This window comes from Nycticebus coucang, chromosome 10 (genome assembly GCF_027406575.1).
Source record: "Nycticebus coucang isolate mNycCou1 chromosome 10, mNycCou1.pri, whole genome shotgun sequence".
NCBI classification, from domain to species: Eukaryota; Metazoa; Chordata; class Mammalia; order Primates; family Lorisidae; genus Nycticebus; species Nycticebus coucang.
Window position 1 is genome coordinate 59,917,462 of NC_069789.1, and position 27,341 is coordinate 59,944,802.

The window sequence follows — 27,341 nt, forward strand, 5'->3', positions numbered from 1 at the left end:
AGCAAAAGTGTGGAAAAGTTCCTTTGGAAGGTGAACATGGCTTCCAAACTACAAAGTCTTCGAAGGCCCAAAGGAGATCGTCAATAGCTTGCTAGACATTACCTAGTCTTTCAAAAATTTCTCTGCCTCTTCCTGCAAATCAATTTTTGGTAGCTTACTTTATAAAATGTTGAGTAGCCACGATACATGTGTATATAGCATGTTAGTTCAAATTTAGGGAAAAAGGTAATGAGTCAAGTATTACCAGAAAAGAACTATAGTTTAAGATCTCTGTTCTTTCTTTGGAACTAAGAGTTTGTAACAGAAGCTTGTTTATGAATATAAGTTCCAAAGAAAATATTTTTGGTTTTCATTATTAACTGATAACTATTAAATTCTTATTCCACTTTAATTGGAAGCATCAACTAACTATTAAGTTTTTTACTCCGTGTAAGGTACTATTAGGGATAGACATTCAAGGCATGATTCCTATTTTCAAAGAGATTATATATGTTTGTTTGCCAAGTAAGACCTACATATTGCTAAAGTTCTGTCTTTCATATATTTCTATGTAAATAACTGCTGATCTCATATTAAACAAATAACCTACTTTTAAAGGAGACCATCAGTAGCACACAGCCAAGTAAGATGATAATTAGAACTCGTAACAGCTTCATTTACTATTCTATGCATTTATACTGGTGTTTTATTACTGGATACCTAGAGGGGTAGAACGAAGATGAATGAGGGGTTCTGAAGGAAAATAGGCAGTTGTTACTTACTCCCCCTTTCTTTTAATTTTTTCATCTTAATCCTCTGTTTAATTTGTGTGATATAAAAACTCTATCACTCTGGGGGGGGACTGGGAAGATCAATGATGATAACTTGCATTTAATGATGACTCCTTCACAGATGCTCCTGAGTAAGGAAGACATTAGGAATTTTACCACAAAATGAATCATTTACCATCGCTTCTCCTTTGAAATGAATCATTTTTAAGTAAAAAATCAGCCTTCATTCCAATATAAGGAAATGCACAGCAGACAGAAGCTGGGCAATTCTTTCAATTAAAGAAAGGGCTTTTCATGTGTGTTCTTTATGAATAAGCAATACAAACTAAAAATCAGACCAATAAAACATATCCACAAAAGGGTGTACATATACTGTGGTGAGTTGTTTCCATTTTGATATACAAGGCAACAATAGAGAGGCAAAACAAGACAGGATCTACAAGTTGCTCAGAACGGAGGTCAACTTTTTTTTTTTTCTTTTTTAAAGATACAGGGTCTAGCTCTGTTACCAGGCTGGAGTGCAGTGGCACGATCATAGCTCACTGTAAATTTGAACTCCTAAACTCAAGTGATCATCCCACCTCAGCCTCATGAGTAGCTAGGACTACAGATTTGTGCTCCTATGCCCACTAATTAAAAAAAATTTTTTTTTGTAGAGAAATCCTGTGGTGTTGCCTAGGATTCTGGCCTCAAGCGATCTACCCACCTCAGCCTCCCAAAGTGCTAGGACTGTACGCATGAACTACAATGCCTGGTTTATGATAATTCCTATTAGTCAACAAAATGTTCTTAATCTTGCTCTCATTTACTTTATAATGTCCCAGTGTTATTAATGTTTAAATCTCAGAAACTCACTTAAGGGAAAAGGATTATAAGATCCTTTTAAGAAAATCATTGTGTAAACCCATCTTAGAATTGGTTCATGAGTTTAGTGTTTTGTAATTATATCTAAATTTAGCAATAGCTTAAAAAGGCAAACAGTATGACTCTTAGTGGGGGATAAAATAAATAAAGAAATGAAAATTAGATGGGCACACGAAGTGTACAGAGGGAAGAAAAAGTCATTTTGAAAATCAAGCAAGGGAGAAGAGGGGAGGAGCAAAAATTTCCCTAATAGGTACAGTGAACACTATTCAGGTGATGGACACATTTATAACCCTGACTCAAGCCATGTAACAGAAACATTTGTATTACCTTAATATTTTGAAATTAAAAAAAAAAAGCTTTAAAAATTAAAATAAAGGCAAACAGAAGAGGCAAGCTACCTCTTTTTTTTTTTTTTTTATGAGAACAACTTATGTAGCTTCCCCCCTTCACATTTTTTAATAGGCCTCACAGTACAGAAATAGCAGTAAAGGTAGAAAAATCAACTCAGAACCTGAGCAGATGTTTTCAAAGCAATACTTACCACTGGAGCATTTGGAAATATGGGGACACTGGCTATCACAATGATTGGAGGATGCTACTGGCATCTAGTAGGCCAGGCTCAGGGATGCTGAATGTCCTGGATGCTGCACACAGACCCAAAGAGTGAAGAATAACCCTGCCAAACATCTCCAGCACCCTGATCAGAAACAATGCTTGGACTGCTGAGAAGCACTAACAGAGCAAACTAAGCCTTTTTTGATTAGCCTAAAAGCAAGAAAAAGACTCTATATGATGTTGTGTGGCTGGTTAAATATTAGATAAATAGCTTAAAAGCATATGATTTATCTCAAACTTTTCCTAAAACCATAAATATTTAGTACAGATAAAAGTTAGGGAGAATGGGAGAGATAGTTTCATGTATACATATCCCCCAAATCATCAGATATTTCAGTTTAAATATGTACAGTTTACTGAACAGAAATTATATCTCAAGAAAGTTGTTTTAAAAACTAGAAGCTATTCAGGAGGCTGATGCAGGAGGATGGCTTGAACCTAGGAGTTTGAGGTTGCTGTGAGCTAGGCTGGTACCATGGCACTCTGGCCTGGAAAATAGAGTGGAACTCTGTCTCAAACAAAACCAAACAAAAAACCTCAGGGAGAAAGATGCTTAATTAATTCTAGAATACCTTTTAAAATAAATATGCTTAGTGCACAAAGATATTTGTGGTAGTTAGAATGTATTTATAATCTGTATGCCAGGTGAAGCATGTTACCAGCTGGTAAAAACATACCTAACATTTAGGCATAAGTGTTTGATAACAATGAGCTTCTTGAAGATTAAATCTACAACTTAAAGTTATAAATTCATCATAAGTTGTGAGTAGAAGCCTACAGAAATAAATTATAAACACAGAGGTTCAAAAATTCTATGTGAGTTCAAGAATGGAGGATGGATGGATGGATTTGGGGACAAATTCTCAAAAATGTTTTTCTATTTTTGTTAAAGATGGGGTCTTGCTTTTGCTCAAGCTAGCCATAAACTCCTGAATTCAAGGGTTCCTCCCACCTCTGCCTCTCAGAGTGCTAGGATTACAGGCATGAGCCACCGTACCTGCCCTTGAGTTCAAGTTTTTAAATCGTCATCAACTTATTTATTTATTTATTTTTTTGAGACAGAGCCTCAAGCTGTCATCTGGGTAGAGTGCTGTAGCATCACAGCTCACAGCAACCTCCAACTCCTGGGCTCAAGCGAGTCTGCTGCCTCTGCCTCCCAAGCAGCTGGGACTACAGGCACCCGCCACAACGCCTGGCTATTTTTCAGTTGCAGCTGTCATTGTTGTTTGGCGGGCCCAGGCTGGGTTCGAACCCGCCAGCTCAGGTGTATGTGGCTGGCGCCTTAGCCACTTGAGCCACAACTTATTGGCGCTGAGCCATCAACTTATGTTTTATACTTTGTTAATTTTCCCTTACGCCTATAAATTAGGCAGAATGCTTCATCAGGTGCTAAGGAAAGGAATAATTATTTCCCATTATTACTAACTGCAGGGGTTTGGTTTTTTTTTTTTTTGGAGACAGATTCTCACTATATCACCTTTGGTAGAGTGCTGTTGCATCATAGCTCACAGCAACCTCAAACTCTTGAGCCTAAGCAATTTCTCCTGCCTCCCAAGTAGCTGGGACTACAGGCGCCCGCTACAACACCTTGCTATTTTTTGGCTGCAGTTGTCATTGTCATTTGGCAGGCCCGGACTGGATTCGAACCCGCGAGCTCCGGTGTATGTGGCTGGTGCTCTAGCTGCTGAGCTACAGGCGCCGAGCCTAATTGCAGAGTTTTAAGGAAAAAGACCCTTATGAAGAATTTATATATGGTTTATCTAGAACAGCGGTTCTCAACCTGTGGGTTGCAACCCCTTTGTAACAATGAAAACACATCACGGCATTAGGAAGGTTGAGAACCACTGATCAAGAATTTTAACTACTTCAACTAGTTTTCACTAATTGTGATTTATAGTTGCTCCAGGAATAAAGGATGCTCTGTTCATTGGGGTTTACTAAGAATACTCCCTCCCTAAATACTAAAAATATAGTTAGAAACCCAACTATTTTTCTCATAATAAAGTAGTTCTTAGAAGAATATATGCATCCTCTTTGCTTTGCAGATAGTGTTGATGTGTACAGTATAAATATTTGTCCATATGCTTTATTAGTTGTCTATGTGCTATCTATACACATACACATGTATTCTCAGTTAAAAACACTTTAAAATAATTGAAGACTGGACATGGTGGCTCACACCTGTAAGTCCAGTGCTTTGAGAGGTTGAGGCCAGAGGATTGCTTTAGGCCAGATGTTCAAGACCAGTCTAGGCATACGGCAAGACCTCCATCTCCAGGAAAAAATAAATAGTTGAAGGTGAAAGATATCATTATTCTATTGGATTTAGTTTCTAATCTGCTAACTTCCCTTATTCTCAAATTATTTTCTTTTATTTCAACTGAATCCTCCAAAAATTCAACTTTTCATATTTATGACTTTCACATTTCCACTGGAGATCAGTTTGTTTCCTTCACTAGGGTTCCCTCAGGGGAGAGATTTAAGCTTTGATTCTGTCTAAACCATATGGCTGTACCTCTGAAGATGACATAAAAGTTTCTCTCTGTGCCTAAGATTTTAAATAATACATATAAAATGCATATATTAAAAATATATAGGGGCAGTGCCTGTGGCTTAGTTGGCAGGGCGCCAGCCCCATATACTGAGGGTGCTGGGTTCGAACCCTACCCCGGCCAGCTAAAACAGCAGTGACAACTACAACAAAAACAAAAAAGCCAGACATTGTGGCGGGCGCCTGTAGTCCCAGCTACTTGGGAGGCTGAGGCAAGAGAATCGCTTAAGCCCAAGAGTTGGAGGTTGCTGTGAGCTGTGATGTCATAGCACTCTACCGAGGGTGACAAAAGGGAGACTTTGTCTAAAAAAAAAAAAAATATATATATATACACACACACACATATAGCATACATATATATAAATATATATATATATATGGAGAGAGCGCATTATATTTTATCCAGATTATTTTGCTCTATTTTTAGTAGAGACAGGGTCTCTTGCTCAGGCTAATCTTGAACTCCTGCTTTCAAACGATTCTCCCACCTCAGACTCTGAGAGTGCTAGGATTCCAGGCATAAGCCATCATGCCCAGTCTGCTTTTATCTTTATTTGGGCTTACTCTGTTCTCTTCTTAGCTTGAGTTTGTGTACTTTTATGTTAAAAAAAAGCCTTTCAACCCCTATACCATAATACAGAAATAGAGCTCCTTCGGCCAGCCACAAGGGTTTGGCGAAACAATTCCCAGGTTAATAGTCCTGTCAATGCTGCTGTTCCTACATTTCAAAGCTAATGTAATTCCACATAAACACAATTATGCTGAGGCAAACACTGTTGAAAAGTTTAAGAACTGCATATACTTTGCTCTAAGAAATACAACTTGTGAGGTTCATGAGGCATGGCTATGTTTGTGGCAAACAAGACCAATGTGGGAATCCAATTAATTAGATTCCTGGAGGTGCTCAGCATGCAGTACAGGACAGAATTCCATGATGACTCAATCGATTCTCTCTACACACACTGCATATTGCTCTCTTTGAGCACAAAGGGCATATAAGAGTTACTATCTGAGTGTTCCAGACATGGTTCTAAGCAATTCGCATGATGCTTCATGTAATGTTTACTATCTGGGCTGGTTAATTTGGGTGGTGATAAGAGTGTCTTACTAGAGTTAAGGTTATAAAGTCAATCTCTACACTGAGTTAGCACCATATTAAAACAAAAAATAACCTTTTCATGCTACAGACTGTTGGTGACCTAGCTGTCTTATAAATGCATGCTACTGGTCATAACACAGACTGAGAGTGTCTATAACTCATCTTTACAAATGGAATCAAAACTCAAAGAATAACATGGATCCACATACAAGGGTAATCATAAAGCCTGAAGTTTCAACTCTTGGAACTTATACCACCTGAGTATAATTAGTTAAATGTCTCTATTTTTCTAGAGCTGTTTGTGGCAAGTTTTCAGACTTTATGCTTTGTTTTTCCTTCCTCGCTTCTCAGCCTCCTTTTATTGTTCTTAGACAAGCTGGAGGCAATACAATCTAGAGTGGATTCTGGTTTCTCTCTTTTTATTTTCTGAAATAGTTTATATACGACAGATATTCTTATACTTGATCCTTGAAGGTTTGATAAATTTGTTCCAAAAATTATTCTAGGTTTTGTGCGTCTTTGGCAAGAGGCTGGGGTGGTTAAAGTTATGATTAAATTTCTTTAATGGTTATTGGGCTCTTCGACATTTTCCTCTTTCTTCATTTAGCTATTTTATATTTCCCTGGAAGAGCGTCCAGGTAAACTAAGTTTTCAAGCTTATTAGCATAAAGTTGTTCAAAATAATGTCTTATGTTTTTAATATGTTTTATCTGTAATTTGGTTTCCTTTTTCTTCCTAATACTGCTTATACCTACTGTTTTCTTCTTGGTCAGCTTGTCAAAGGTTTATTGCATTTTATGTCTTTTCTAAAAGTCAGCTTCTGCTGTTTTCAGTTCATTAATTTCTACTTTTATCATTTCTTTTACTTCTCTCTCTCTGAGACAGGGTATTGCTGTGTTGCCTTGGCTAGAGTGCAGTGGCATCATCACAGATTATTGCAATCTCAAATTCCTGGGCTCAAATGCTCCTCCTGCCTCAGCCTCCCAAGTAGCTGAGACGACAGGAGTGTGCTACTACACCTGGCTGATTTCCTATTTCTAGTAGAGACAAGGTCTCACTCTTGCCCATGCTGGTCTTGAACTCCTGCTCTCAAGTGATATTCCTACCTCCATCTCCTAGAGTACTAGAGTTACAGGCGTGAGTCACTATGCCTAGATTGCTTTTATTTTTATTTCATTTCTTCTACTTTATTTGGGCTTACACTGTTCTCTTCTTAGCTTGAGTTGAAAGCTTAGCTCATTTATTTTCATTTTGTCTTATTTTATTTATTTTTTTGAGACAGAGTCTCACTGTGTCACCCTTGGTAGAGTGCCATGGTGTCACACTCACAGCAACCTAAATCTCTTGGGCTCAAGCAATTCTTTTGCCTCAGCATCCAAACTAGCTGGGATTACAGGTACCCACCACAACACCTGGCTTTTTTTTTTTTTTTTTTTATTGTTATAGTCATTGTTGTTTAGCTGGCCTGGCCTGGGCTGGGCTTGAACCTGTCAGCCTTGGTGCATGTGGCTGGTGCCGTAACCAGTGTGTTATGGGTGCTGAGCCATTCTTTCTTATTTTAAACCTTAAATATGTATTTAAGGTTATAACTTTTTCTCTTTAGCTACTGCTATCACATCTAAGTGATTTCATTATTACTCAGTTCTAAATATTTTGTAATTATCATTATAATTACCTCCTAACTTACTTAGAAGGGAACTTTAACTTTTCTCCTCCCACTATTTTCCATTGCTCTTACCAAAAAACTCAGTTCTATATTCCCACATTCTATCTTTCTAGCTCACTCTTTCTACCAGGATGATCCCAAACTATCCTTGAACCTCACAGCTCTCCATTGTCTCTCAGGCTCTTAATGTCCTTCATTCCCTTCCTTATCTAGCTAATATTCCATGGTCCACTATTATCATTATTCGCTCTACCCTCACAATACTTAGCAAAATTACAACTTTGTTTAAATCAGATTTTCTGCCTACTCCATACCACCTGACCCTGTGCAATTGAATATGGCTAGAAAAAAACCAATGCAACAATGCTCACTGATCTCCATTTAAATTCATTACTTTGAACCTTTAGTAGACTTTTCTAGATAACTACTTCATTTCTTTCCCTTTTATTTTACTTTTTTAGAGATAGGGTCTCACTCTGCTCCCAAGGCTGGAGTATAGTGGCATGATCATAGCTCACTGAAGCTTCAAACTCCTGGGCTCAAGTGATCCTTCTGCCCTAGCCTCCCAACATGCTGGGATTATAGGTATAGCCACTGGTCCCGGCCCTCTTTCTCTTTTAAATAAAACAACTGACACTTCCTTCTTCAAGTTCTTTCTTGGCTGCTGGTCTTTCTTTCCATTTCACTAAGAAAACTGAAGCAATCAGAAAATAATTTCCATAGGTTCCTATCACATTTAACACCATCTACCATCTTCTCACTTGTTACCATCAACAAACTTCTATGTGAAGTCAATCCTTCAACCTGTGCCTTAGATCCTATTCAAAAACTTCATGACAGCAGTTTTCCATACTCCTTCCTACATTTGTTTTTTTCTCTCCCCTGGATCATTCCCATCAGCAAATGTGCAGCTATTTCTCCCACCTTTCCTACCCTATCTCCTCTGCAAGCTGCTGCTCCATTTCTTTGCACCACCTTTCCTGAAAAATTTGTCTGAAAAAAACAAAACAAAACAAAACAAAAACCGACTTTTTATCAATACTTCTAGTTCTTCTCTCAGTGTATCTTAAAACCACTCCATTCAGGCTTTCTGTTCTGCCATTTCATCAAAACCACTGTTACCAAAGTTACTATGTTGCCAAAACCAACATCAGTTCTTAAGATTTCATCTTACTTGATCTATCAGAAACATTTAACATAGTTAGTAACTACCTCCTTCTTGATACATTTTCCTCACTCACACTGTAAAGGACATTACAAACTTGGTTCCTCTTTTCTATTAATATATTGTCTCTATTATCTCGCATAGTCTCATGGCTTTAAATGTCTGAATGCTCCACAGCATTTTGGCAGATTTGTAAATCCAATTGCCAGATTTTCCAATTGGATATCTGATATCTCAAATTCAACACATTTAATACTGGATTCCTAATTTTCTTCTCCAACCATCTTCATCTGCAGCCTCCTCCATGTGAGTTAATGGCAGCTCTATCCTTCTATTGGAATCGGGCCCACTTTCTGACACATTCCACATGCAACCCTCCAAGAAATGTTGGCTCTACCTTCAAATAAATTCAGAATTTACCAATTTTCAACAAGTGTATTGCTATCATGAGAACCAAACCCCCATCATCTTTCGGCTAGATTACGGCAATAGTTTTTGCTCTGTCATCATAGTATTTAACAACTTCTACTCTTTCCTTCTTTATTTTTATTGCTAAATCATAGCTGTGTACATTAGTGCAGTCAAGGGATACAATGTGCTGGTTCCATTTACAATCTGAAATATTCTCATCAAACTGTTCAACGTAGCCTTCATGGCATTTTTCTTAGTTGTAGACGTTTGTATTCTGCATTTAGTAAGTTTCGCCTGTACCTATTCTAAGATGCACCGTAGGTGTGGTCCCACCCATTCCTTCCCTTCACCCTAACCTCACCCCTCCCTTCCCCTTCCTTGGCCCTTTCCCATAGTCTTGAGCTATACTTGGGTTATAGCCTTCATGTGAAAGCTATAATTTAGCTTCATAGTAGAGCTGAGTACACTGGATACTTTTTCTTCCATTCCTGAGATACTTTGCTAAGAAGAATATGTTCCAGCTCCATCCATGTAAACATGAAAGAGATACAGTCTCCATCTTTCTTTAAGGCTGCATAATATTCCATGGTATACATGTACCACAATTTGCTAGTCCATTTGTGGGTCAATGGGCACTTGGGCTTCTTCCATGACTTAGCAGTTATGAATTGGGCTACAATAAACATTCTGGTACAGATGTCTTTGTTATATTGTGATTTTTGGTCTTCTGGGCATAAACCTAGTAAAGGAATTATAGGCTTGAATGGCAGATCTATTTTTAGGTCTCTAAATATTCTCCAAACATCCTTCCAGAAGGAACATATTAGTGTGCATTCCCACTAGCAGTGTAGAAGTGTGCCCTTTTCCTCACATCCACGCCAACATCTCTGGTTTTGGGATTTTGTTATGTGGGCTACTCTTACTGGGGTTAGGTGATATCTCAAAGTAGTTTTGATTTGCATTTCTCTGATGAATAAGGATGATGAGCTTTTATTCATGTGTTTGTAGATCATGTCTGGCTTCTTTAGAGAAGTTTCTCTTCAAGTCCCTTGCCCACCCTGAGATGAGGTCACATGTTCTTTTCTTGCTAATACGTTTGAGTTCTCTGTGGATTCTGGTTATTAGACCTTTAACGGAGGTAAAACCTGCAAATATTTTCTTCCATTCTGAGGGCTGTCTGCTTGCTTTACTTACTATGTTCTTGGCTGTGCAGAAGGTTTTTAGTTTGATCAGGTCCCAGTAGTGTATTTTTGATACTGCTTCAATTGCCTGGGGGGGGGGTCCTCCTCATAAAATATTCACCCAGGCCGATTCCTTCAAGAGTTTTCCCTGCACTTTCTTCAAGTATTTTTATAGTTTCATGTCTTAAGTTTAAATCTTTTATCCAGTGAGAGTTTATCTTAGTTAATGGTGAAAGGTGTGGGTCCAGTTTCAATCTTCTACAGGTTGCCAGCCAGTTTACCCAGCACCATTTGTTAAATAGGGAATCTTTTCCCCACTGAATGTTTTTAATTGGCTTGTCAAAGATCAAATAATGGTAAGTAGCTAGATTCATCTCTTGGTTCTCTATTCTGTTCCTGACATCTACTTCTCTGCTTTTGTGCCAGTACCATGCTGTTTTGATCACTATGGATTTATAGTACAGTCTCAGGTCTGGTAGCGTGATTCCTCCAGCTTTGTTTTTATTGCTGAGTAGTGTTTTGGCTATTCGAGGTTTTTTCTGATTCCAAATAAAATGAAGTATTATTTTTTCAAGATCTTTAAAACATGACAATGGAGCTTTAATAGGAATTGCATTAAAATTATATATTGCTTTGGGTAGTATGGACATTTTAACAATGTTGATTCTTCCCAGCCATGAGCATGGTATGTTTTTCCATTTGTTAACATCTTCAGCTATTTCTTTTCTTAAAATTTCATAGTTCTCTTTGTAGAGATCTTTCACATCCTTTGGTAGGTATACTCCCAAATATTTCATCTTCTTTGGCACTACTGTGAAAGGAATAGAGGCCTTGACTGTTTTTTCGGCTTGGTTATTGTTGGTATATATAAAGGCTACAGATTTATGGGTGTTGATTTTGTAGCCTGAGACATTGCTGTATTCCTTGATCACTTCTAAAAGTTTGTAGTAGAATCCCTAGTGTTCTCCAGATATACGATCATATCATCTGCAAAGAGTGAAAGTTTGATCTCTTCTGACCCTATGTGGATACCCTTGATCACCTTTTCTTCCCTAATTGCAATGGCTAAAACTTCCATCACAATGTTAAAGAGCAATGGAGACAATGGGCAACCTTGCCTGGTTCTTGATCTAAGTGGAAATGATTTCAATTTAACTCCATTCATTACGATATTGACTGTGGGTTTGCTGTAGATGGCCTCTATTAGTTTAAGAAATGTCCCTTCTATACCAATTTTCTTAAGTGTTCTGATCATGAAGGGATGCTGAATATTATTAAAAGTTTTTTCTACATCAATTGAAAGAATCATATGGTCCTTATTTTTTAGTTTGTTTATGTGCTGATTTACGTATATTGAACCAGCCTTGAGACCCTGGGATAAATCCCACTTGGTCGTGGTGTATAATTTTTTTGATGTGTTGTTGGATTCTGTTTGTTAGGATCTTATTGAGTATTTTAGCATCAATATTCATTAGTGATATTGGTCTATAATTTTCTTTTCTTGTTGGGTCTTTTCCTGGTTTGGGGATCAAGGTGATGTTTGCTTCGTAGAATGTGCTGGGTAATATTCCTTCTTTTTCTATATTTTGGAAGAGGTTTAGTAGTATAGGTACTAGTTCTTCTTTAAAGGTTTGGTAGAATTCTGATGTAAAGCCTTCTGGTCCTGGGCTTTTCTTTTTAGAAAGATTTTGTATAGTTGATGCTATTTCAGAACTTGATATAGGCCTGTTCAACATTTCCACTTCATTCTGGCTAAGTCGTGGTAGGTGGCGTACTTCCAGGTATTGGTCGATTTCTTTCAGATTTTCATATTTCTGAGAGTAGAGTTTCTTGTAGTATTCGTTAAGGATTTTTTGAATTTCTGAGGGGTCTGTTGTTATTTCATCGTTACCATTTCTGATTGATGAAATTAGAGATTTTACTCTTTTTTTCCTGGTTAGGTTGGCCAAAGGTTTATCTATTTTATTGATATTCTCAAAAAACCAACTTTTGGATTTATTAATCTGTTGTATAATTCTTTTGTTTTCAATTTCGTTTAGTTCTACTCTGATTTTGGTTATTTCTTTTCTTCTGCTGGGTTTGGAGTTGGAGTGTTCTTCCTTCTCCAGTTGCTTGAGATGTCCCATTAAGTTATTAACTTCCTCTCTTTCCGTTTTCTTGAGGAAGGCTTGCAGTGCTATAAATTTCCCTCTTAGGACTGCCTTTGTAGTATCCCAGAGGTTCTGGTAATTCATGTCTTGATTGTTGTTTTGTTCCAAAAATTTGGTGATTTCCTTCTTAATCTCATCTATAACCCATCTATCCTTCAGCATAAGGTTATTTAGCTTCCATGTTTTTATATGGGTATTCAGGTTCCTGTTGTTATTGAGTTCAACTTTTATTCCATAATGGTCTGAGAAGATGCAAGGAATAATTTCTGTTTTTTTAAATTTGGTGAGGTTAGATTTGTGGCCTAGGATGTGGTCGATTTTGGAGGATGTTCCGTGGGCTGATGAGAAGAATGTATATTTAGTTTTGTTAGGATGAAATGTTCTGTAGGTGTCTGTTAAGTCCAGATGTTGAATGGTTGAGTTTAAATCTAAAATTTCTTTGCTTAGCTTCTTTTTGGAGGATCTATCCAGCACTGCTAAAGGGGTGTTAAAATCTCCAACTACTATGGAACTGGAGGAAATCGAGTTGCTCACGTCTGTTAGAGTTTCTCTTATAAATTGAGGTGCGTTCTGGTTGGGTGCATAAATATTAATAATTGAGATCTCATCATATTGAGTATTACCTTTAATAAATATGAAATGTCCATGCTTATCCTTCCTTATTTCGGTTGGTTTAAAGCCTATTGCGTCTGTGAATAGGATTGCAATGCCTGCTTTTTTCTGCTTTCCATTTGCCTGGAGTATAGATGACCATCCCTTCACCTTGAGTCTAAATTTGTCTTTTAATGTAAGACGCGATTCTTGTATGCAGCAGATATCTGGCTTGAGTTCTTGTATCCAGTCAGCCAACCTGTGCCTCTTTAGAGGACAATTTAAACCATTCACATTAATTGAGAATATTCACTTCTAAGATTTCTAGGTGGTTCTTTTTCCACATCTACTGTTCTTGTTTCATTACCTGTTATTTTCATTTTTATTTTGTGGAATCTATTTTCTTTCGTGTGTATACTGAGAATTTTAACTTATCATTAAACACTCTTCAGATTGTCCTTTTCTCTCAGATATAAATTCTGTCATTTGTGGGTCTCTTGAGTGCTTTTCATGGTCTTAGATTATATTGGCTTCTCCACAATATTTTGAGGGCTTAGTTTTTATGATACTTTTAAAATGTTGGTGCCTGTATCTTTAGGGCAATTTCAAGTTACCATAGCTTAAATCTGGTGAAGCGCATACCTTGAACCAGACTTTAAGCTGGGGCTCTGGTTTCTCTTTTCTTCTAGACAGCCTGGTTTTAGACTTTTACCCCCACCCCAAATATCTGGGGTCCAAGTTCCATCTTGAGTGGTTCTTGTATTTTTTGCTTGCTACTGCTAGGCCTTCTTACTTCTCATCAGGATAAGCAGCTTATTTCTGGCTGGACACTACTGGGTTGAGCTAGACTAACCCAGCCCCAATTAACAGTGTTCTCCTGGGTCCTGGATTCATTTACTGAGTAGACAGGATCCTTGCAAAACACCTTGTTCCCAACTGCCCACATCCACATCCACTCATAGCTCCCCTAGCACATGGCTGTTCTTTTTATCACTGGCTCAAAGACTTACTTTCTTATTTCTAAATATGACTATTATTTTTAAAAATCTTTAAAAAATGTTTACCCATAATTTCTTGGTTATGGAATGAGAGGCATACGATTCAAATGTATTCATTCTACCATTGTAACCTAGAAGTCCCACTTTTTGAAATAACAGCAGTTCAACACTCCTGACCTCTCCACTCTGTAAACATTAGCATAAAGTCCAAATTCAAAATCAACCATAACAGAAGAAAATTTCCATTATTTGGAATTTGTTTACACTGAAATAAGTAACAGATGTACTGAGGGAAGATGGCTTTAAAAAGGTAAGAAACTTGAGACAGCAGCAGACTTTATTATAAACTTCATGTATAAACTCTACCACTTTTTCCCATAAATCAAGTAAGATGGAGCAGAAGAAAAGGGTACTTTCCATAGCACCAGGAAGAGACACTGCAGCCAGCAGAGTCCTGATATAAGCCCCGACCTGCACTCTTATGCCTGGAAGACATTAGCATAGTGGAAAGAATGCTGGACTGGGAATTTGGAACTGTTCTAGTTCATTCTTTACCACTAAGTCATTGTAGACAGCTTCAGTTAAATCATGCTCTCTTTGGGAGCTCCAGGTTTTTCATCTGTAAAGTAAGAGTTGGGCTACAGCTTCTCATGTACTTTCAGAAATAATTTCTTGTGATCTCAATAGTTTGGTACTTTGTAAGTAGGCTGAGTCCTCCATTCTTCAGTTTGCTGAGTAAATAACTTGCCAGGTAAAGGAAGAAAATTATTCATTCCTGAAATCAGTCTTCAGATAAAACAGAAGTCAGAATCAACACATGTATGATTTTGTTTCAAAGGAACAGCGTGGTATGTGGATGTCTGTGTGGGGGTAGACACAACCTGTGTTTTATATAGAAAAGGCAAATCAACCGAGGCAAAAACAAGAACCCTAAACACAGGTGCAAGACACAACAAAAGGAAAGATGTCTTTCCTACAAACACATCTGTTCCTGCTAGCTCAGAAGACCACTTCCCCCAAAATATGAATCTCAAACTGACCAGATCAAAGTGTAGACAGAGACAAAACTAAGCAAGCATCACACAACAAAGTTACAGGATGTGAGAGATCTGACCCTGCCCACTGCAAAGTCTGAACAACGAGAAATTGTATGTGAATAAAAATGTAGAGAAGAGAACGAGGAAGAAAAGGTTAAAACTGGAGTTTTACTGAGTAGGTGGAAGAACGGATTAAGAATTTTGAAACTGGGTTGAGGTGGTAAGGAAAACTCAAGATTAAATGTCAGAGCTTCTTACAGCTTTGGATTATGAGTCACAATGAGAATTTATATGAACCGTTTTAATTTCACTACAATGCAGCAAAAATCCAGCTGTTCAGACTTCACAAGTCTGAAGGATGGAGAGTTAGCATGTGGCTAGCAATAATCCCAATCTTCAAACAACTTCCTAAAGACATATAGTTTTCTTTTTTTTTTTTTTTATTGTTGGGGATTCATTGAGGGTACAATAAGCCAGGTTACTCTGATTGCAATTGTTAGGTAAAGTCCCTCTTGCAATCAAGGACATATAGTTTTCTAAAAAAAAAAAAAAAAACAAAAAGCATCTTACCATCTACATTGCTGTATCTGTGGACACACACTGTATTAGAGGTGGGTGTCCAGCAGATTTCTATCCATACCACTCCACATTCCACCATAGCTGAGACAGGCAACCAACCAGAAGAGAAGGATTAAGTTTTGTGACAAAATTCCCACTCAGTTCATGAAATGGCCACTGAGCAGTCTTCACTTTCATGCAAACCTTTACGTTTTCTAAGTCTGTGTGACCAAAGGCATTTAAGGAAAAAAAATTAAACAAGTGATAAGGGCTCATTAAAGAAAATTCTGGAAATGAAGGAAAGTAGAAAAAAGTCACATTTAGTACTATCACAGAAACACAACCACTGTTAACACTTTGGTAACTTTCTCCTTGGTCTTTTTACCTGGGTCTGAGTATCCTCTATATCCCCATAGTTACAATCCTATTACAAACATAGCTTTGTGTCTGATTCATTCAGTAATATTTTGCAGTAAGCATTTATCCAGATTATTACACTATCTTTGTAACTCATTTTTATTTTTTTGAGACTGAGTCTCACTCTGTTGCTCAGGCCACAGTGCCATGGGTCAGCTTAGCTCACAGCAACCTCAAACTCTTAGACCCAAGTGATTCTCTTGCCTCAGGCTCTTGAGAAATTGGGACTACAGGCACCTGTCACATTGCCCAGCTAGTTTTTGTATTTTTTTTTAGTAGAGATGAGGGTCTCTCTGTTGCTCAGGCTGATCTCAAACTCCTGAGCTCGAGTAAACAACCCACCTCCGCTTCCCAGAGTGCTAACTAGGATTACAGGCATGAGCCACCACACCTAGCTGTGATTCATTTTTAAATGGCATATACTCTATTCCAAGGTAATACTTCTGAATGGCTAGTAGGTGGGGAATGGTAAAACCAACTATGATTCATGCTTAACTACTACTAGAATACTGGACATTTAGGTTCTTTCCAATATTTCTACTATTATGGAAATAGACTAAATAGCTAAATAGATAAAGTCTGTTTTGATTAATGGTGCCTAACAAATTGCTTTCTACACAGCAGACACTCAAGTATTTGTTGAATGAATGTCTACAAAAATTTCTCTGTGTAAGGCTTTTGTTTTTTCATTCTTAGAACTGTTTCCTAGAGACTGATTTTCTTTTTTTTCTTTCTTTCTTTCTTTTTTTTTTTGAGACAGAGCCTCAAGCTGTCACCCTGGGTAGAGTACCATGGCATCACAGCTCACAGCATCCTCCAACTCCTGGGTTCAAGCGATTCTCCTGCCTCAGCCTCCCAAGTAGCTGGGATTACAGGTGCCCACCACAATGCCTGGGTATTATTTGGTTGCAGCCTTCATTGTTGTTTGGTGGGCCCGGGCTGGATTTGAACCCACCAGCTCAGGTGTATATGGCTGGCACCTTAGCTGCTTGAGCCACAGGCGCCGAGCCGAGACTGATTTTCATCAGAGAATATTCTGGATCAATTTGGGGCTTTTAATAGTTTGGTCATTTGTTTCCCAAAAAAGGAATGATTAATTTGCATTCCTGACAGTAAAATGTGAGAAAGCTCATTTCACTAAACTCACAGCTAAATTGGCCATTATTTTTTCTAAGTCTTTGCCTATTATGATTGGTGAAAAAAAAAAATGCTATGCAAAAAAATACTACTTCATCATAATTTTAATTTATAGTTTTGATGTTTTAATGGAGACACAGTCTTACTATCTTGCCTGGGCTGGTCTCGAACTCCTGGACTCAAGTGATCCTCCTGCTTTGGCCTCTCAAAGTGCTGGCATTATAGGTGTGAGTCACTGTGCCTGACCTAATTCATAGTTTTGAACACTAATAAGGATGCGTATACTTTCTCTTATGTTCGTTAACTATTTTAAAATAGCTTTCTCATAATCATTACTATCTAAATCAAATTTATTCTTGGAAAGGTCAATTGTAGGTTGAAGCAAAACAAACAAAAAACAACAAAAAAAATCCCTAAAACAAAATACTTTTAGGAAATAAATTCTGTATCAAACTTAACCTAAATTCATAGCTGGAAAAACCTTATTCATAGGGCAAGTCTGATACACTGTAATGTGCTTTTAGCTTATTATTATTTTTTTGAGACAGAGTCTCACTATGTCACCCTCAGTAGAGTGCCGTGGTGTCACAGCTCACAGCAACCTCAAACTCTTAGGCTTACGTGATTCTCTTGCCTCAGCCTCCCAAGTAGCTGGGACTATAGGCACTGCCACAATGCCCAGTATTTTTTTGTTGCAGTTGTCATTGTTGTTTAGCTGGCCCGGGCTGGGTTTGAACCTCCCAACCTTGGTGTATATGGCTGGCACTCTACCTACTGAGCTACGGGCACTGCCGTAAGGTCCTTTTATTAATGGTAAAGTTGAAAGCTAAAATTCTCAGTTCCTGATTTTCTCCTTATATTTATTTTATATAGTTTTATTTTGAGATATGAGATATTTTTCTGGGGTGATAATATAAATGGGGAGGAAAAAGCCAGGAGGACAAGATTCCTGTAATAAGTCTTCTAAAACTTTTTTCTTTTAGACCACCATTCTAAATTAATCTAGAAACTCTAAGAGCTATTTCCCATAATTGCACTCCATAAAAACTTCTTTAGCTAAGATAATCTTAGAGTGGTTTAGCAGAATACTGTCAGCCTTGAATTAGGCTTTCTTTCTGAAAGCATTCTGTAAACAAGATAGACACAGAAAAAGCAGATGCATGGTTAGAGAAAATAGTTAGGTCTAGGCAACATTTCCAGGAATGAGAACCTGACAAAGACCGACAATTATACCTCACTAATCTAATAACTAACTTCTTTCATAACTGTTAGTATAACATGTGTAAAATGCTCCTTTGAGGCAGAAGTATAATTGCCTTTCATTCCTTTAAGATATCCTTGCAAAAATAGGCAAGAATGTTGATCTACCATTTTTCTCAATAAGTAGAGAAAGCAGAACTGTGAAATAAAGATTGTTAGGGAGAAGCAATTCACAGTAAAGCATATAATCAGCCAGGCACCACAATGTGCCAAATGACACAATGATTAAATCTGTTTGAACTCTTCGTAAATCCTTTATGTCATAAAGTTTATGGGGACTTTTTGTTTTTATGGCAAGCTATTTTGGAGCTATGCCTACAAAGCAATGGCTACCAACCAAATACGATTAACTCCCAGAAAATCCATCAAAACCATCACAGGTAGATGAGTGTCAAGGAGAAGATACCATTCCTTTGGTGCTCCCCAGCACCACTCTGCCAAACTGCTCTCACAAGTCAGAAGTATCTCTTATTGTCAAATCTACTGGAGATGATGACAGAGGCCGGCTGGTAGCTATAGTTTGTCTTCTCAGAACTTGATGCCTTTCTCTTCTTTTGGTAACAGAATCTCTATTTCCTGTGAGGAATCTATCTCATGCAGCTGACCCTCTCCTATCCCTACCCCTTCAACAAATGGTAGGTACTCTTCCTGTTTCTTCTCTATCACTATCACTACTACCACCACTGCCACAGTCATTATCAACAGCAATGTAACATTTATTGATCACCTACTATATGCCAGACACTGTTCTATTTTATGCATAGTATCTCATTTAAAGAACTTGTGATAGGTACTATTGCTTCCATTTTAGAGTTGAAGAAACCAAGGCATAGAAAGGATATTATTTGTCCAGGGTTACATAAGAGGTACCATAGCAGAGATGTGAACTTAAATTGGTTCCAGAGTTCAGACTCTTAACCATTATGCTTTATTGCCTATTTAACACAGTTTGATCTCATTTATGACTACAGAAAATTGGTTCAGGGAAATTCACCTGATTCAAACAAGGTCAGTCACATATATGGACACTGGGATATAGAAGGTCTTTTTTTCTCCACAGCCTATACAAAGAAGATGGCAGAGCTCTGACGATAAAGTTTTAGGTTCCCAGATTTAACTATATTGGAAGCTAGGCCAAGACTGATACGCAGATTTCCCAGTTACATGGGAAAGACTAAGCTATACGAAGCTATATGAAGTTAAGTTTCTGTCTCACTAAATACTTGAAAGTTTTCATTCCCCTATTTGGTAGAATACTATTCTTTCCTGGCCCTTTTTCTTCTTCTCTGACCATTTCCTTCTGATCTCTTTCACGGGTACCATTTCTCTCCCACATATTCCTTAAACAATGGTGTGCCCAGGGCTCTGTCCTAAACTGTCTACTCTTCTTTGTTTCACAATAGTACACCTCCTTAGCACCCCACAGTCTTTTTGACAGGCTGCCCCTGAAGAATGTGCCCCTTTCGCCTGCTCCTGCTTATACCAAACCACAGATATAAATGTGAGTACATCATATTCCTCAGGATATTGGTGAAGAAAAAAAGTTGATAATCACTATTCTACAAGTTAACTTTGGATAATGACATAGTTTTCATAACTTAAACCTATTATCAGCAGGCTGATGCCTTCTAAATCATTTTATTTATTTATTTATTTATTTTTTGAGACAGAGCCTCACTTAGTTGCCCTCGGTAGAGTGCTGTGGTGTCATAGCTCACAGCAACCTCTAACTCTTGGGCTCAAGCAATTCTCTTGCCTCAGCCTCCCTAGCAGCTGGGACTACAGGCGCCCGCCACAATGCCTGGCTATTTTTAGAGACTGGGTCTTGCTCCTACTCAAGCTAGTCTTGAACCCACGAGCTCAGGCAGTCCACCTGCCTCAGCCTTCCAGAGTGCCAGTATTACAGGCATGAGCCACTGTGCCTAGCCTGAATTGTTCTTATTTTTAAAGAGACATGGTCTCTGTCACCTAGGCCAGAGTGCAGTGGTGTGATTACAGCTCACTACAGCCTTGAATTCCTGGTCTGAAGCAATCCTCCCACCTTAGTAGCCGGGACTACAGGTGCAAACCACCATATCCAACACTATTCAAATCTTTTATCTCCAGCCCTGAAACATCCTCCTATTTCAGGACCATGTATCTAGTTGCCAAATGACATTCACTTTCCTATGTCTGATAGGTACTTCAAAATCAGCATGTCCAAATCAAGAGTATCATCTTTATCCCCAAACATTCTTCCTTCTGACTTCCCAACCTAATTAATAGCATATCATCGATGCAGTCACCATAATCAGAAACATGAATGTCATTAATTGAATTGTTCTCTAAATATTCATAGAAAACATACATAAATACTTGGTATTTTGATAGGTGCCGGGGGTAAAATAATGAATAAGAAACAATAGACCTTAAGAAATTTAGTTTCATTGACGAATACAACATAGTATGATTATCACTATTCATTAAAGACCAATTCAAGGTACCAAGGGAAACTTAGTCTGGTCTGGGTAGCGGTCAAAGGGAGGCTTCTTGGGGGAGGTGGGGCCTAACCTTAAACCATGAATATTTTTTTTTTTTTTTTTTTTTTTTGTAGAGACAGAGTCTCACTTTATGGCCCTCTGTAGAGTGCCGTGGCCTCACACAGCTCACAGCAACCTCCAACTCCTGGGCTTAAGCGATTCTCTTGCCTCAGCCTCCCGAGTAGCTGGGACTACAGGCGCCCGCCACAACGCCCGGCTATTTTTTGGTTGCAGTTTGGCCGGGGCTGGGTTTGAACCCGCTACCCTCGGTATATGGGGCCAGCGCCCTACCGACTGAGCCACAGGCGCTGCCCATGAATATATTTTTTATAAAGGGAGCAGGGAGAGGAAGAGAAGTAAAGTAAGAGGAAGAGAATTCTAGGGAATGGAAATAATGTGTGTGATAGTGCAAAGATGAGGGGGAAAGATTTGTGAAATACCATCATACTAGTTGCTTATTTCTATTGAAAACGTATTAAAGTAGGCACTGTGCTACACTTTAAATATGTTATTACTGGCTGAGTGCAGTGGCTCATGCCTGTAATCCCAGCACCTTGGGTGACTGAGGAGGGAAAATCACTTTGACCGAGAAGTTTTAGAGTAACCTGGAAAATATAATATATTTTTTATAGAAAAATTTTTTTCTATAAAGAATAAAAGTTAGTTGGATACGGTGGCATGTGCCTATAATCCCAGCTACTTGGGAAAATAAGGCAGGAGGACTGCTTGAGGTCTGGTGTTGGAGGCTGCAGTGAGCTCTGACAGTACCACTTTACTCCAGGTTGGGAAACAGAATGAGACCCAGTCTCTTAAAAATAATAGTAAAAAATACATTATTACTGCTGTTCCTTACATCAAGCCTACAAAGTAGGGATATTAACATTTTTATAGGTTAAAGAACTTTCAGAGTTCAGAGAAGTTAAATTACTTTTCCAAGACCACACAACTAGTAAGAGATGGAACCAGACTTGAACCTAGGTCTTCTGGCTCCACAGCCAATGCTATTTCTACCAATCCACAGATTCCCTCAATTACCCTAGACTCAGCCTAATGCTTCATCATCCACATCCAGTAAAATACCAAATTCTGGTGAGTTTTCATATTTCTTAAGTTTTCATATTGTCTACATTTACCATTAGAAATCTAGTTCATTATCTTTTGTCTGGACTCTAGGCTCTAATTGCTTTATAAGTATAAAAGGTATGTATGTATTATAAGTCAGATCAGCATTACATCACTTTCCCAACAAAAGACCTACCAAGTTATCTATATATGTACTATGGAAGAAATATTCCTGCTTTTGTCTAGTGATAGTCCTGGAATAATCTACATCTTAGTCAGGGGCCTTCTCTTCTTCTTTAATTATGCTCTTTTCTTTAGTGATCTCATCCAGGGCTCTAACTCTAACTAACAACACTAAGGTAGTAACTCCCAAATATATATCTCTCCAGCTTTAATATCTCCCATGGACACGAGATTTCTACTTGACAACTACCTACTTGACATTTCAACTGGGATGTCTTACAGAAATATCCTGCCCCATTAAAATGTGAGTGTTATGAGTGGCAGGAACTTTGTCAACCTTTTACATTTTTGTATCCCTAATGCATAGTGCCTGATACATAGTGGATAATCAATACATATGTGTTGACTGAACAAAAGCATGCTGCTATGTGATTAAAAGGCTTTATGGGCCAGGCTCAGTGGCTTATGCCTATAATCCTAACACTCTGGAAGGCTGAGGCAGGTGGATTGCCTGAGTTCACGAGTTAAGAGACCAGCCTGAGCAAGAGCAAGACCCTGTCTCTACTAAAAATAGAAAATCTGAGGCAAGAGGATCACTTGAACCCAAGAGGGTAGGGTGCTGTGAGCTATGATGCCACAGCAACCTATCCAGGGCAACAGCTTGAGACTGTCTCCAAAAAAAAAGGCTTTCTGAATGGGATCAGACTGTACTAGAAGGCCTTTGAGAATTTCGTACTCTGGATTAAATGGTGCATTTCTGGAGGAGAGAAAGGAGTACAGATTGGGTCCAAACTCCTTCAAGGTGTCACAGTTAATCCTATTAGTGATGAGCTACCTGGGATATTAGCAACCCTCAACATTGTGTCTCTAGGAACACTGTTAAACTAACATTCCTATTAAGAATCACTAGGGAAACAGCTAATATTTTACTGAATGGAGTAAAACTGAAAGCTTTTCCTCTTAGAACTGGAGCCAGACAAGGTTGTCCTCTGTCACCATTACTATTCAACATAATGCTGGAAGTTCTAGCCAATACAATTAGACAAGACAAGGAAATAAAGGGAATCCAAACGGGAGCAGAGGAGGTCAAACTCTCCCTCTTTGCTGATGATATGATCTTATACTTAGAGAACCCCAAACACTTAACCACAAGACTCCTGGAAGTCATAAAAAAATGCAGTAATATTTTCAGTATATAAAATCAATGTCCACAAGTCAGTTGCCTTTGTATACGCCAATAACAGTCAAGATAAGAGGCTAATTAAGGACACAACTGCCTGCACCATAGCTTCAAAAAAAAAAATGAAATACCTAGGAATATACCTAACAAAGGAGGTGAAGAACCAGTATTCAATATTAGAGAATTATGAAATCACAATAAAGGAAATAGCAGAGGGTATTAACAAATAGAAGAACATACCATGCTCATGGCTGGGAAGAATCAACATTGTTAAAATGTTTATACTTCCCAAAGCAATAAGATATCAACATTGTACTTTCAAGATTTGGAAAAAATGATTCTGTGTTTTGTATGGAACCAGAAAAAACCCCGTACAGCTAAGGTAGTTCTTAGTAATAAAAACAAAGCTGGGGACATCAGCATACCAGATTTTAGGCTGTCCTACAAAGCCATAGTGGTCAAGACAGCATGGTACTAGCACAAAAATAGAGACATAGACATTTGAAATCGAATAGAAAACCAGGAAATGAAACTAACAACTTACAACCATCTAATCTTCGATAAACCAAAGAAGAACATACCTTGAGGGAAAGACTCCCTATTCAATAAATGGCGTTGGGAGAACTGGATATCCACATGTAAAAGACTGAAACTGGACCCACACCTTTCCCCACTCACAAAAATTGATTCAAGATGGATAAAGGACTTAAATTTAAGGCATGAAACAACAAAAATCCCCAAAGAAAGCATAGGAAAAACACTGGAAGATATTGGCCTGGGGAAAGACTTCATGAAGAAGACTGCCATGGCAATTGCAACAACAACAAAAATAAACAAATGGGACTTCATTAAACTGAAAAGCTTCTGTACAGCTAAGGAGACAACAACCAAAACAAATAGACAACCTACACAATGGGAAAGGATACTTACATATTTTGAATCAGACAAAAGCTTAATAACTAGGATCTATAGAGAACTCAAATTAATCCACATGAAAAAAGCCAACAATCCCATATATCAATGAGCAAGAGACATGAATAGCACCTTCTCTAAAGAAGACAGATAAATGGCTAACAAACATGAAAAAATGATCATCCCTAATATTAGAAGGGATAAATGGCTAAAGAAGACAGATAAATGGCTAACAAACATATGAAAAAATGATCATCATCCCTAATATTAGAGAAATACAAACCAAAACCACCCTGAGATACCATCTAACCCCAGTGAGAATGGCCCACATTACAAAATCTCAAAACTGCAGATGCTGGCATGGATGTGGAGAGAAGGGAACACTTTTACACTGCTGGTGGGACTGCAAACTAATATAACCTTTTTGGAAGGAAGTATGGAGAACCCTCAAAGAACTCAAGATAGACCTCCCATTTGATCCTGCAATCCCATTACTGGGCATCTACCCAGAAGGAAAGAAATCCTTTTATCATAAGGACACTTGTACTAGACTGTTTATTGCAGCTCAATTTACAATCGCCAAAATGTGGAAACAGCCTAAATGCCCACCAACCCAGGAATGGATTAACAAGCTGTGGTATATGTATACCATGGAATACTATTCAGCCATTAAAAAAAATGGAGACTTTACAGTCTTTGTATTAACCTGGATGGAAGTGGAACACATTATTCCTAGTAAAGCATCACAAGAATGGAGAAGCATGAATCTTATGTACTCAATTTTGATATGAGGACAATTAATGTTAATTTAAGGACATGGTGGGGGTGGGGGGAAGGGGAGAGCAGAGAGAGAAAGGAGGGAGGGGTAGGGAAAGGAAGAGCAGAGAGAGGGAAGGAGGGAGGAGGTGGGGTCTTGGTGTGTGGCACACATTTGGGGGCAAGACATGATTGTAAGAGGGACTTTACCTAACAAATGCAATCAGTATAACCTGGCTTATTGTACCCTCAATGAATCCCCAACAATAAATAATAATAATAATAATAATAGTAATAATAATAATTTTAAAAAAATCACTAGGGAAGGCCAGCATGGTGGCTTACTCCTATAATTCCAGCACTCTGGGAAGCTGAGGCAGGTGGATTGCTTGAGCTCACAAGTTTGAGACCAGCCTGAACAAGAACGAGATCCCATCTCTAAAAAAATAGCTGAGCATTGTGGTGGATGCCTGTAGTTCCAGCTACTTGGGAGGCTGAGGCAAGAGGATTGCTTGAGCCCAAAGAGTTTGAGGTTGCTGTGAGCTATGACAACTCAGCCCTCAACTGGAGGCAAGAAAGTAAGACTCTGTCTCAAAAAAAAAAAAAATCACTAGGGAGACTTTTATAATACAGATCCCCAGGCCTTCCACCCTTTACCACCATGTCCCCTCCTAATCCAGAATCTCAAGGGGAGAAGCCTGAAGATCTATACTATAAACAAATAACCCTAGTGATTCTTATTAACAAGATTGAGGAAGACTACTATAAAAGATTCACCTATTAGATTATTATTAAAAATGGCTCAACTTGCTGGACATCAGTATCCACATGTGCCCTTAGCTCTAAGTCAAGTACTCCAGAAATTATTTATAAACTGCCCAAATTATATTTTATTAGTTTTATTCCAGATCACTAGAGATCATCAGTGACCCAAGAAAGGCCTTCCCAGATAACATGCAATACATGGGTAGATCTTTACTTTCAAGAAAAAATCTGGTTTTGTTAACTTGGCATAAAATTTATTGTGCCAACTCATGCTCAATTCCTATACCTTCTATGAGTCTTTATTGTATTAATGTCAGCTTTCATTACTTTTTTTCTCTTAAAGTTTGTTGAGGAATTGGAATTTTAGCTTCTCTTTCCAAAAATCTACTCCTTTTAACTACCACTTCAAGCAAGCACAGCATCAACATTTTGAAGGTTTCTGTCAACTCTTCCACAAATCCCCAGAAAGTTCTCTCTGAATATATTCAATAGATTAAAAGTTAACAAGGCAACAAGACTACTAAATTCCATTATCTACTTCTAACCAAGAAATTCCAATGACAACCAGCAATTAAAGTGAATGAAAGCAATTAACAATACTCTGACAGGCACCTTTCAAAAACGTGTGAGCCTTAAAGGTGAATTACTTATGGTCATGTTCTACGAAAAACTGAATGTCAAGTGAAAAGTGAATATATATTCCCAATTGTAACCTTAGCTAACCTCAAAGACTAGTCCTTGGGAGGTAAGAAGGAATAAGTTCAGATGAGAAAAGCAGATAGGGATATACTAGGAGAACCATTTCAGACTTTCTCCTCAAAAGATAATAAACTGAAAATAACAGAGAAACTATATTTAAAATGACATGGAAGTAATTTTCCCTTTCTTCTTCATTCACTTGCTCAGGAAGCTTTGCAGCTTGTTTCCTGTAAGGACCAAAACTCCTTCTTGCTGTCCCAAATAACACATAGCCTTCCAAATAGATGAGCGCCTCCACAAGCTATTGATGATAGTAAAGGATCAGGGAATTGGAAAAATGCTGAGTTATCAGAGAAGTGCTTAAAGGAGAGAAAATTGACATTTGGAGTCATGCTGACAATCAGCAAACACTTTCTGTATCAGTAACCTAGAGCACAGCCCAGCAAACTGTGGCCTGGCCTGCAGGCCAAATCCAGTTATCAGCCTGCTTTTGTAAATAAAATTTTATTGGTTTACCTATTGTCTATGGCTGCTTTCCCAATGTGACAGCAAAGTTGAATAGTTGTAGACTACTTGGTCTGCAAAGTAGACAATCTATCAGGCCCTTTACATAAAAGTTTGCTAATCTCTGACTTAGACAGTTATGGGCCACAGATGAAGACTAGGCTGGCCCTGCTTCCACTGTCTCTCCCACAAATCACACTGCTGGAGAATAGGTGCAAACATCTTCATAAGCCTCAGGAAGGCTGAGTGGGGTGCTTCACAACAGCTGGCAAGTAGCCATACCAGACA

General features: G+C 38.2%; 1 protein-coding gene across 8 annotated transcripts in view; it reads right to left on the bottom strand.

Moving 5' to 3' along the window:
- The window catches only part of PPP1R12B (protein phosphatase 1 regulatory subunit 12B), a 267,914-nt gene that overhangs the window by 58,960 nt on the left and 181,613 nt on the right, over nucleotides 1-27,341 (bottom strand). Inside the window, exon 19 of one of the 8 annotated variants that reach the window (XM_053604148.1) lies at nucleotides 2,350-2,402. The exons of the other annotated variants lie outside the window; for them this stretch is intronic. Within the exon in view, the coding sequence (XP_053460123.1) occupies nucleotides 2,370-2,402 (33 nt within the window). The 3' untranslated portion in view covers nucleotides 2,350-2,369. Of the gene's footprint in view, nucleotides 1-2,349; nucleotides 2,403-27,341 lie in introns of those variants that run through there. 8 annotated transcript variants of the gene reach the window in all.